The following is a 12,460-nucleotide window of genomic DNA, read 5'->3' as shown; positions in this document are numbered from 1 at the left end:
TACCTTACTAAGAACAGAGAAGTACAATTTTAACTCATATTATAAATACCAAAAGCCTACTTTAGATTTGTGACACGGTTGGTCAATCTTGTGTATTTTGAAGATTTTTTTTTTACAGTTTGTAGAATATAGTGAACCCAAACTATTTTAATGTCATTCTCTTGCCACTTGTTCCCTTTCCCTGTCCCTAACTCTTTCTTAAATCACATTTACAGTTCTTTCTTATTACTGGAATATATGTTCCATGGATAACCCTTCCCTTGTGGTTTGCCTTTCATATTTTCAGGTGCATAACATTCATCTCTTGAAAAATTGCTCTATTTTCAAATAGCTACTATAATTTTCCTTCCTTGTTCTGAAAAGGTTTGTTTTCTTCATATATGCTCAAATGGCACATGAAGAAACATGGGGTTATTGAAGTGTGGCAGGATGAATAATGGGTGGAAAACTCAGATGCCCAAAGTTCTGGTTTTGCCTCTAACTCATCCTAAATCCTGGATAAGCTGCTTCCTGATCTTTCTGTGACTCAATTCCTATTTATGTTAAATGGCATTAACACTAGCTCACCTTATATAGAGACTTATGAGAGTAACAGCCATACGCAAACATTTTATAATACTGATCCCTTAACAATAGCCTATTAATTTATAAAAGATATATCTATATTCATTATTAGTATTTTATTTAGCCCTCATAATAATTCTCTGGGAAAAGTTATCTTCTCATTTTGCTGTTATAGACATGATAAAAATTCCAGACTTTTTAAAGTATTTGTATGTATGTTTATAGATATGTATGGTGTATATTAAAATATATATACCTACAAATATAGAAACACACATCTCCTTGGAAATATGGTTCACAATGAGGGGAGTTTTAAAAGGAATACTCAGTAGTCTCACTCAATAGAAATCATGAGCCCATCTGTTACTGGAAAGCTCAGCCCTCCAGTTACCAGGTTCTTGTCTTATTCTGTGAGAAAGAATCAAAGATGATATGAACAGCAAACAGGAAAGCACAACGTTTATTAAACGAAAGTACACATGAGATAGGGGGAATGTGGTCTTACTACAGAGAGAGGGAGAGAGGAGAGAGAGGAGGGAGACAGGAAAGCGGGAGAGTCACACCAAAATGGCTGGTTATAAACTTTTTGTAATCCCTGGAGGCAGAACCTGGGAAAATGTGTTTCCGATTTAGCCTTGTTGTCTCATCTCAGTAAGCAGGGAGTTCAGTTTCCTGCTTTTTCTTCCTCATATGGTGTTTTCAGAACTTTCGTGGCATCAAGTGTATGATGAGAGCTGTAATATTTGCAGTGCAAATGAGATTTTAATAATACTTTTAGCCAAAGGTCACACCCTAGCCAAAGATGGTGTTTAGACAGGAAAAGGCTGATTTTGTCTTATTCCCTCTCGCCGAGACTAAAACACGTGAAGTTCTAAAGAAAGGAAAAATTTCTGGAACCACATCCTGGAGGGGGAGGGAGTGTTGCTGCACTACCTGTCCTGCCTCACAATCACACCTGGGTAGTATTTTATTTTTCATTTTCATATTTCAGATTTAAGTGTACTTCCTCCTCAGAGTTTGAATACATTTTTTTCTCTCTGCTAAAGATATATTTTCCTTTTCATTTTAGAATGTTTTGCTTTTATCTTTCTTTATGTGATAAATGAAATTTATATAATTATTCTATTGCCATTTCTGTTAATCTTAGATACAGGAAGGACCCAAGTGATACAGTTGATTCCAGGGTAACTGACAAGCTTGAATCTTTCTGGAAACTCTGCAGCACTCAGGGATGAATTAGTGGCATGGCAGTAAAGATACAGAAAGCTCATAAGGACTTCTGAGAATAGCCATCTCCAGTTGGCACAATGATTGCATCAGTATGCTCAGACATACCCCCTGTCATGAAAATAGCCCCACTGCCAGGAAGCCAGTTGTTACAGCAATGGGAGAGGGATGATGGTGCTGAACCACAAGAATCATATTACATTGACAACGGGGAGCATCATAGGGCCAATAAGATTTTCTAAGCAGACCAATCTGTTGTCTTTCTCTAGGATATACGAGAACTTACAGTGGTTGTGATTTCCAGATGGTGATATTATTAAAACATAGTGTTGTCCAGTAGAGCTTTCTGAAGTGATGGAAGGTGTCAGTATTTGTCCTGTCCAATATGGTAGCAACTAGCCACATGTGACTATTGAGTACTTGAAAAGAAGCTAGTGTGACTGAGGAACTAAACTTTTAATGTTATGGAACTTTAATTAATTTCAATTTAAATAGCCACATGCGGTTAGTGACTACCAGATTGATCAGTGCATGTCTGCAAATTACTTAGGAGACTAATTGCAGTGATGTCAAGAGAGTTGTCCGTTTACTTATCTTGAGAATACTTTGGGGCATAAAGACATGAAAGAGATGGATTTTCAAAGCCTGAGTATTTGTGAAATTGAAGGGTCTGCCCAGGTGAATGATAGTTACATTTCAGAAATGACTGGAAAGTTGTGTTTCAGGTCATGACTCTCATCTGATTTCTTTTTCACAGGCTCTTTCATGTTGGTGAACACCTCTGGGAGACCTGAGGGGCAGAGAGCCCACCTCCTCTTACCTCAGCTTAAGGAAAATGACACTCACTGCATTGACTTTCACTATTTTGTATCCAGCAAGAGTAATTCTGCTCCCGGGTTACTCAATGTCTACGTGAAGGTCAATAACGGGCCTTTGGGGAATCCTATCTGGAATATAACTGGAGACCCGACACGTACCTGGAACAGGGCAGAACTGGCCATTAGTACTTTTTGGCCTAACTTTTATCAGGTATGCTTTTTATTTTCATTTCATATTTTGATGCATCCTCTACCTTCTAAAAATATAGTTTTTAATCAGTATAACCAGAGAATGTATAAAAAGTGTTGGTATTTTCTATACAAATGTAAGGAAAGCTTCTGCTATTTAATAGAGAGTGTATTCAGGCTTTTGTTTATAACTTAAGTTGAGAAAGGAGTAAAAAACATAGTTTGAACTTATTTATGTACATACTGGTTTAAGAAATTCAAAGCAGTAACCTGCAGCAGGACAGGAAGTGCTATCTGCAAGGGTATTTTACTTTCTGTATTAAGTAAGCCATATTTGATTCAGGGCGACATAGCACAACACTTGATTCTAAAAGAAGAAGCCCCTTTTTAAGTAAATGAGTCATTAAGAAGTGAGTAAATGAGTCATTAAGAAGTGAGCCCTCATGGAGATCAGCTAGTGAGGTGCAGATCCATGCTCCCACCCCGAAAAGCAATGGGAAGAAAATACCATGTGTAGGCTGAGTCTTCATTATTCAGGGGCTGCTGTCATGGCTGCTGTTATTATAGATGTTCTCTTGAGACCCACATGGCCTATGTTGAGTTGTCATTTAAAGTAACAAGGGTGAAGGCCCAGGAGCAGTTAAGAAGTGGTACAAAAGCAGTCCTGATGTCACATCCTGATTGTCAGAGAAATGGAGAGTTTCTGTACCATGAGAGTACCCTGACTCGCGGTCAAAGGTAGAAGATGAGGGACAGTGGCATTTGGTGCTCTTTTCCTCTTGTCCTAAGCACTTTTAAAAAGAACTCGATATTAAGAATACTCATTTTCAAGAGGATACATTAAGAAGACTGTGATATTTTGCTTCCTTTTTCTTAATGCCTTTGGCTCTCTCAGGAGCCAACTGGAATGTGTATCCAAGATCATCGCTCATGTTTAATTGAGGGGCTCAGGGCGGAAAAGGTGGGTCTTCTTGAGAGCTATTTGTCATCTGAATGGCATGAATGGCACCCAGGAATCCATTCTGCAGATTTGATGTTTATTAAAAAAGATGCATCAATTTCTCTACCCCTGGATTTGATAATGGGAATAAATAGGCTGTGAATTTCCTGCTTTATCTAACTTTGTAACCTTGTACCCATAACAGTTTCTAGTATTTAATAAGTGATAAATGTTCCTTGAATGGAAATGAAGGGGTAATGAAAGCTCTGTTAGTTCACATTTACATTGTTAAAATCTTTATTTAGAGTACACTTTGGCAGTACATTTTAAAGGTGTAAAAAATTTAGATATGTCTAAATTTAGCAATCTACTGTTAGGAATTCATCCTAAGGAAATCATGAAGAGTGGTTGTAAATAATTAATTACAAGGATATTCATAGCAGTTTATTTAAAATAATGAATAATCAGGAACAGTATTATTTCTAACAATAGGGGATTAGTTAATTTGTGTTACATCATATAAAAGTTATTTTTGCAAACATTAAGAATAATACTATGGAGAACCATTTAATGATGAATTTAAGCTTATGTTGTTAAGTAGGAAAAATCTGTATAAAGCAATATGTTAAAACTCGTTGTTTAAATTAAATATATATGTAAATTTACGAACGTATGTATGTATGGTATCTTTCCAGCTAGTGATTTGATTTTTTTCTTTTTGCCATATGCTGTATTCTAATTTTTCCCACATATACATGCACTATTTTTACTTATAAAACATCAAAGAGTAAAAACTAATTTTTCTTTTGGAGTGAAAATATTCTATTTAGTAATAACCTTCTTTTTAAATAAACCTATGGTCTATCAGTGATATAATTCGAAAATATGACCTTTGGAGCAAGTTTAGTTTTTCATAAGATTAAAATGGAAGCAGAGAAAATGAGTTTGGCTAAGCTACACTTCAAAAGGCTTTTATCGGGTAGATTAGGCTAAGAGGCTGAATGTTTTTACAAACTACTCTTGGAGGAGACTTTCCAAAGTAGAGAAAGTCTGGGTCTGTGATGTTCTCATTGTCCCTCTGGAGCCTGCACTAGACTTTTTCTTAGTCTCCAGGCATCTGCTAGATAAAGACCAGTAAGAGTACTTCCAGATAATATCAGAAGGTATATCCTGCTCACATGTGTCCTGATTTTTTCTCATTCTTTTTGATGAGAGCCCTCTTTTTAGCTTATAGATAGCTGCTTGCTCATCTTCTCTTTTGTGCTATATGGCCTTTCTTCCACATGCAGAGAATGAGAGAGCATGCGAGCGAGCGCGAGCCTTTTTATAACGACAATAATATCATTATGGGGGCTCCATCTTCATGACCTCATGTACACCTAATTACCTCCCTAAGCCTCTGTCTCCAAATATCAAAATGTTGCAGGCTAGGGCTTCAACATATAAATTTGGAAGAGGGGAACACAACATTTATTTTAGCTCATTAACAGCCTTTGGCACACCTAGCCCAGACTGTCAAAATTAAAGGAATGATTTAATTTATAAAGTTTTAGATCAGCCTTTCAAAAGGACTTATTAAACTATATTGAAAGAAAGGTAATCCTATATATTAGAACATTGTTGTTTTCAATGAGTCCTTCCTCAGTTGATTTCTTTTGAATACAATATTCTGCCTTCCTAATTGTGAATCTCTGACCCCAGCCCCCAAGCCCTCACTTTTCCCACTGTGACTTTTCTTACATTACTAAGCAGTAAGTACATGATTTACCATATTGAACTGGAACTTGTCTTATTCTAGCTTTTTGGTTCACATTAGGAATAGCTTCATACTTTGAATTTAAAGGTGGGTTTGTAGAAAGTCTTTAATATAGTGTTGCTAAGTGTTTAAGAACCTGGTGACCAACATTTGTAAAGGGTTTGGATCCACCAAAAATGCACCTGTTCATTTGTTTCATGAGCACTCCAACCAACCATCAGCCTTGAAAGTGTTAAAGGTAGAGTTAAAATAGTACTTCCCTCCCATTTTCCCTTTATCTACTAGGTAGTAAACATACTGAAGTCATTACATAAGCTCTTAGGTGATTGACACTCTGTAGATGATAAAAGAGAGGTGTCAACTTAAGGAAACTTAAAAACACTGAAGGTTAGGCCTTAAAATCACCACATAAGATGTGAATGTGTTTCCCAACTGGGATGAGAAAGATAAGCTGTATTAACAAGAGATGAAGAAGAAGAAGGAAAACACCTATCGAATCCTGTTTCCAGCCCAGTCCCAACATGTCAGCCCAATATGAGGCGATCAGAAAAAAACCAAAACCAAACCAAAACAAAACAAAACAAAACAAAACAAAAACAAAAATAAGTTGTCTGTGTTCAGGCAGCACTGGCTGGGGCAGGGGCTTTGCTGCTGCAGACTGAGGTCTTCAGCCTGTGCGGCTGGCATACCCTTACTGAGGAGGCAGGCTGTCACATATGATGCTCTTAAAAATATGAACATGCATAAACCTCTCCTTTTGAGTTAATTTCCCATATAAGCTTTTCTCTAAAGAGTTCTGCACTAGCCTCGGGATGTGAGTCTATTTTAAGTGACCGTTGCATTTCTAATTGCGAAATATAAAAATATTTCGCAATTAGAAATGCGAATTGTGCATGCATATGTGTGACATTTTCTTTTATCAATTTGGTTCATAAAAGTCAATATCCAACTGATGCATTCTTAGGATACAGATAGGCAGGCTGTCTGGGCCCCAAAGCTGAGGCTAAGACTGCTAAAGAAGGCAGTACCCTTGAGAGAACCCCTGTAAGTGCACAGGGATTCAGCTTCTCCCAGATATCACCTCTACATTAGTATTTGGGCTGCAAGATACATTATCAAGATCTAAAAATTAATGTAAAGTAAGCAGATACTTGAAATACTAGTATATCAAAATAATTTATATTATATAGTACCTTATTTCTATAAGACACTTTATTAAGTAGTTTTGATATAATGAGTTAAAATCAATGGTTAACTCTTTTGAAGGAATTTAATATTGTTTGAAAATATACAGCATCATAGTGTAGTAAAAGAATATATGTTTTGGATCAGATGGAATTGAATTTGAATATCAGCCGTCTTTACTTATAAGCTCAGGCAACTGATAGGAACTTACTGGGACTCACTTCCTTAATTATAGGATAAGATATAAGACTGTGGATGGCATTACGAGGATAGGAAAAGCACATTTGCGATGGGCTGGCCTCTTAAATGGTGGTAGTTTATTGAGATTAAGATTTGTGAAAGATAGTAAAAGGGAATCAGCTAATAGTTGAGTGCTTTCTCCTTGCTATGTTATTCCTTAAATGTGTTTCATGAAATGGTAAAAAGTGTTTAATGAAAGTTTCAGGAACAAATCCTTTAGTGAAACATTGGGTGAGACGAGGTGAACCAAGTTCATTTCCACCGCAGTGGTCCAGAACCGCTGTCATGCAAAAGCATGAGGTGCGGTTTCCTGAGGGTCCATGGTATCAGCCTTCTCTGGGCTCCAACAACATCATGGGGAGCAAGTGCTCTTGGAACATGGGTGGGCACTGCTGTGCTGGGCTCCTTGCATCTGTCCCGTCCCTCACCCTCCTGTGCTTTTGTCAAAAATATTCATTTCTCCCTCAGTTTTGGCTGCAAAATACTGAGTTATTTTTCATCTGGGTTAGAATCTGTTTTGCAATTGTTGGATTTGGGGACATCTTTAATAAATCTAGTCATAACTATCCTGTGTGCTTTTAATAAACATAGCAGATTTTCTTGGGCATCTCTTGTTTTTGCAGTCTTTCCTCTAATGCTATTTTTATTAAGCATTTATAGTTTTAAAATGTTTCTTTGCAGAGTAAAGTGTTCTTGCCATAGTAGTCTTTTTTTTACAACTTTTCTTATTTATAGGAGAGTAGTATTCTATAGGTACAAATCACAATGGTAACCTGCACAGAATACTGCTAATTGTAGGGTAATTACTAGTCATTAAAACATAAATTGTCAATTATTTGGTGATTAACACATATTTAATTCCTTAATTAATGTTTGTCCCAAAGACTGCTACTTAGAACATGCCCCTCTCTTGGGCAGCAGCAGTGAGAAGTGAGAAGTACCTACTACCCGCTTTCACCTGGGCTTCTGGGCTATAGTACCTGCTTCCTTTGATTTAGACCTTGACTTCCTACAATTTTAAGAATAGTAGTTTACTCTCAGAACCACCCTCTTGCTTTACTGTGCTGATGAAGAAAAAACAGATACCACTTTGATTCTGCTTCTCTCCCTCCTCTCTCCTTTCTCCCATCCCCATAAGTTTCCATCCATCAATTTATGAGTTCATAACTCTGCATGCACTCAGAGAGGCCGCTGGTATTTCACACTTGCTGCCTTTCTCCCTGATTTGAAACAGTGAGTCTGAATCCAGTCAGAGGCCAGGAAGACAGTGATCTAATATAGATGGTTGCTCTGAAAAGAGAAAAAGCATAGATGGACTTGAAATCCCCTCCCCCACATCTCTCAATAAAGGAGCTGGACTCGGGGTCAGATGGGCAGTGACAAGAGGGAATATGAGGATAGAGTCATGGATTGATGAGAGTCTTCTTGTTCTCTAGAGCCTCCCTGTTAAGACAAATGCCTTAGATGTACTGAAGGTCCTGGGAGAAGATGAGGGATGAATTCCTGAGCTGAGCCCCACTCAAAATTCTTTGTGCAGTGAGAACACAAAGAAGCTTGCCTTTTGGGGGAGGCTAAACCCTGATTTACCCTTTACCAGTCTGACATCTTTCTTGGTAAATGAGGAGTTGCGAGAGTAGAAATGACTTAATCATACCCACCTCTTCACATTTAGTTCCAACCTTCACTTCCTGCACAGCCACCTAGGTTTCTTTGCTGTTTGCCTGCAGCCCACTTATTTTGCTAGAATGTGATGTAAAGCCATCCTGAGAGAAAGTGGCTCTGCATTCATTTGCTGCTCAGAGACAGTGTTTTACATCTGAATAGGTGAGCATTTTCCAAATTGTGATCCCCAAATCCAAGGAACCTTAAAGCATTTTAGTTGACCAAATGGGAAGACATACTGATTTAAATGAAGTTGAACACATTCTGTACTGCAAGCTGTTTTCTGAGCTGAGGTGTGTTTCTAAATCTCTAAGAGGGACAAATAATGGGTGGAGGAGCCCAGCTGGAGTTTGGGCATCAGTTTAGGCTTTTGCAGAACATCTTTTGAGTCTAGTGTTCCCTGGAGCACACTTGGGAAATACTGATATGTCCTAATGGGAAAATAGAACATTCCCTGACTCCATAAATTCCTTAGCTTATGACCCTTGTTCCAAGTACAAGACAATTGAATTGCAGCATTCCTCTAGGATGACATAGGGAATTAGATGTGACAGTGAAATATAATTGTCTCAAGCAGGAAAGCTATTTTAAGCAGTTGCCCCTGTCCTCTACATTTTGTGCTTTAAAAAGATGAACAGTGTATTTTAAGAATCAGTGGGGACACACCAGGCTGTCACTTTAGTATGTACCTAGAACTGTATTTAGAAAGTGGATCGATTCACGTGATGGTTTTTCATCTTGAAAGATAATATATTTTTTAATTTATTTATTTTAAACATAACCCACATGTCTAAGTTTCAGTCTCAGCTTATACCTACTATCTGATGATTATAGTAAGTGTGTCTTCTGTGTTAACATACTCCTCTGTGGTCTGTCGCTTGTTGGTTATCAATACTTTTCTCTAAAACCTTCCTATTTTTTCTTTATCTTAATTTTCTTCTATATCTCAGTTTTTAAAAATAGGATGAATATTTGAGCTATAATTAGAAAAGATTTGAAAAAAAACTATTTTTTTCAAAAGTCAAAGGGAAAATGAAAAGTTAGGAAAGTCATGCTTATTGGTAGAAAAATCAGATGTAATTTAAGAATGACTTAAATCAATAAGCATGACAAAGCATTGATATTTAGCTCCCCGTGAATCTTGTTGTCCTTTTGATGTAGGACAGGGTAGATTTCCCCAAGTCAGGGAGTGGGGACCCAAGCCCTGCACGGAGAGAAGAGAGTCCTTTGGCAGAGAGTGTAAAAGAATTCAACATACGCCAAAGTTAGAGTCAAAAGGAAGGTTTATTAGGAAAGGGGTAACACTCCACAGACAGAGGCAGAGACTAAGAGGGACCAAAAGAGACAAGGACAGTGAGAGAGACAAAGTAGAGTACCTAGAGAAAGACAGTGAGAGGGACAATGAGAGAGACCCTGACTGGGACCCTGAAGGCTCAGGAAATTTAGTTTCTGTATCATTCTTTAGTTCTTGTGAGTTATAGTTTAAAAGACTTTGTTAACCCATTTCCTTTGACATGGACATACATTGAGGAAGGGGAAGAGTATGTAGCGTGAAAAGGTAAGAACAGGTAGAGTGAAAGATCTCTACTGGCAGTTCTCAGCCTTTAATCCATAGATTTCCCATGGTTTCGGCCATAGGGAATGAACAATTTTATTTTGGTAAGGCACTACTTAAAGACTTGTTTTTCCTGTTTCCTCTTCACAGGTGTGGGGAATGGCTTGTTAGCAATCCCAGCAGAGATCTTCCTTTGTTCAAAGGTGTCCTCCTGGCCTGGCTGCAGGGCTGGTCAGCATATTGCAGTCTCTGAATGTAGCTTGATTTAACATTTTTAATTCTCTTGCTTCCTCCCAACATTACTTTGAATGCCTTTAACTTTGGGGAAGTAGGTTTTTATTTTACTTTGATAACATGTCCATAGAAACCAATGTTTCAATATTTTGTTCCTGATTCTTTTAAGGTCACATAGTTTGTGGTTTTGCTTTGGCTCTTTACCATTACAGAAATATTTCTTTTTCTATATGTTTTTGGTTTTTATTTTAACTCATTAAAAGAAAAAGGTTTTTGTAAATGGGTATCATCTACCTTAGCTGTTTATTTAAAATCAAAACTAGAAAGGATCAACTAGATTATATGTGGGAAGATAGACATATACCATTTAATCCTCTTTGTTCTAGGGAATTGACAGATGACTTCCACGAACATGTTTTTAATGGCAAGTATTTGTGTTGGTAAGCAAACCTCTTTTCTTTGCCCAAACATAGCAAGGGTAAGTGGCAGCATGAAAGCTAATTTTGTTCTTCGCTGAAGCAGAGAAGATCAGAGATGCTGCAGTGTTAAATGCTTCCTGTCTTCTGTTTGGCAGATATCTGAAAGATAGCCTGATGTCAAACCCCTCACAGGCCAAAATCCAGAATGCCTTTTCCTGAGCAACTGAAAGAGTCAGTGGTTTAACTAGTTGTTCTGTCGACGAGAGAACATCTAAACCTATAGAAAAGTTTTATAAGAGTTTATTTGAGTCAAATATTTAGGGCATATCTGGAAGAAAGATTTCAGTGGATTGAGAAAATGTTCTGGACAGTTTTGCAGTTCCCTTTTTTGTTTTTAGAATCAAAGGAGAAAATGTAAGGTGGTAGATTAAGGAGGTGAGAGAAAGCAAAGTGGGAAAAATCTCTAGGACTAGATAAAAAGTAAAATGGAGGAAAACATACTTCTTTTACCTTGGGGGGTATAGGCTAGTTAATAATTAACATTTATGGTGGGTAGAGATGGTATGTGGACAACAAGATAACAATGAGGAGTTCCGTGGTCTTGTCAGTCCTCTTGTCTTGTGCTCTGTTGCCTGAGGTTGAGGGGTCTAAAAAAGAAAATTATTCTGACTGCTATGCTAGATGCATAAGAATAGTGGATAGGACTCACTTAAGGTAAAGATTGACCTTTGTGAAGGAAACTGTAGGCCTGGGATGTGTCTACCTGCCATGGCCTGGCCAGTTAGGAATTTATGATTAGAACCATCCTGTATGGTTACTTTTGGTCATTGAGCTTTTCAGGCCTGCCATGTGCCTCCCCCTGAACCCCCCATCCCAAGTTTTATTATATAGCCACATTTTCACTCACATTTTCTACCTGAGAGCAAATGGATTTTCCCAAAGGCTCCTGAGACTATAGGGATACAAAATCTTGTCTCCTGAGATGTTATTTGTTGAGTTCTATATTTTCTATAGTTCTATAGTTCTATATTTTCTATAGTTCTATAGTTCTATAGAAATATAGTTCTATATTTCTTTACATCTTATGGCTGCAAATAATATCTGGGAAAGACCAGCAATAATGAGTATTGAGTCCTTCCTATGCTCAAGTACTTTACTAAAACAAGGACTCAGAGTGAATTAAAACACACTCATACAGTCAATTCTCATTATTCTTGGTCATTATGTTCCATAAAGTCACAGCCAACATGGAATTAGTGAATACTGAACTGTTGCTTCTGTGGGTGACACAGAATTAGTCTTATGAGCCTCTAGTCAAAACATTTTCATCAACCGATCAATATATAACCTTGTTTTATGTGTTTTTATCTTCAAGACACCTTATTTAATTAATATGTATTGTCAATTCTTAACATCGAACTCAGCCATTAGCACTGTGGCTCACTCCTGAAAGAAGATGATACAATACCGTATTTTCTCTGTAGGGCACATCACAGCCTTCTTGTGCTTAGGAACACTAAATGGCCTTTCAGTTCTGCATCTGGGGCCATTTTCAACAGAAACATCATCATAAAAGGCATAAAAATGTGAAAAATATGGCACTAAGTAGCCTGGGAAATGGGTACTTGTCTATAGTATGAGAACTGCAATAAGAAGGCAGAGCATTGCCTA

General features: G+C 37.5%; 1 protein-coding gene across 7 annotated transcripts in view; it reads left to right on the top strand.

Moving 5' to 3' along the window:
- Positions 1–12,460, top strand: part of PTPRM (protein tyrosine phosphatase receptor type M) — a 691,775-nt gene that overhangs the window by 257,117 nt on the left and 422,198 nt on the right. For all 7 annotated transcript variants that reach the window (XM_016120972.2, XM_036229038.1, XM_016120973.2 and 4 more), the window contains exon 3: positions 2,549–2,820. In XM_016120972.2, coding sequence (XP_015976458.1) covers positions 2,549–2,820 — 272 coding nt within the window. The remainder of the gene's footprint in view (positions 1–2,548; positions 2,821–12,460) is intronic.

The sequence above is a fragment of the Rousettus aegyptiacus genome, unplaced genomic scaffold (genome assembly GCF_014176215.1).
Source record: "Rousettus aegyptiacus isolate mRouAeg1 unplaced genomic scaffold, mRouAeg1.p scaffold_m13_p_12, whole genome shotgun sequence".
Lineage (NCBI taxonomy): Eukaryota > Metazoa > Chordata > Mammalia > Chiroptera > Pteropodidae > Rousettus > Rousettus aegyptiacus.
This window is presented reverse-complemented; position numbering and strand designations above follow the sequence as displayed.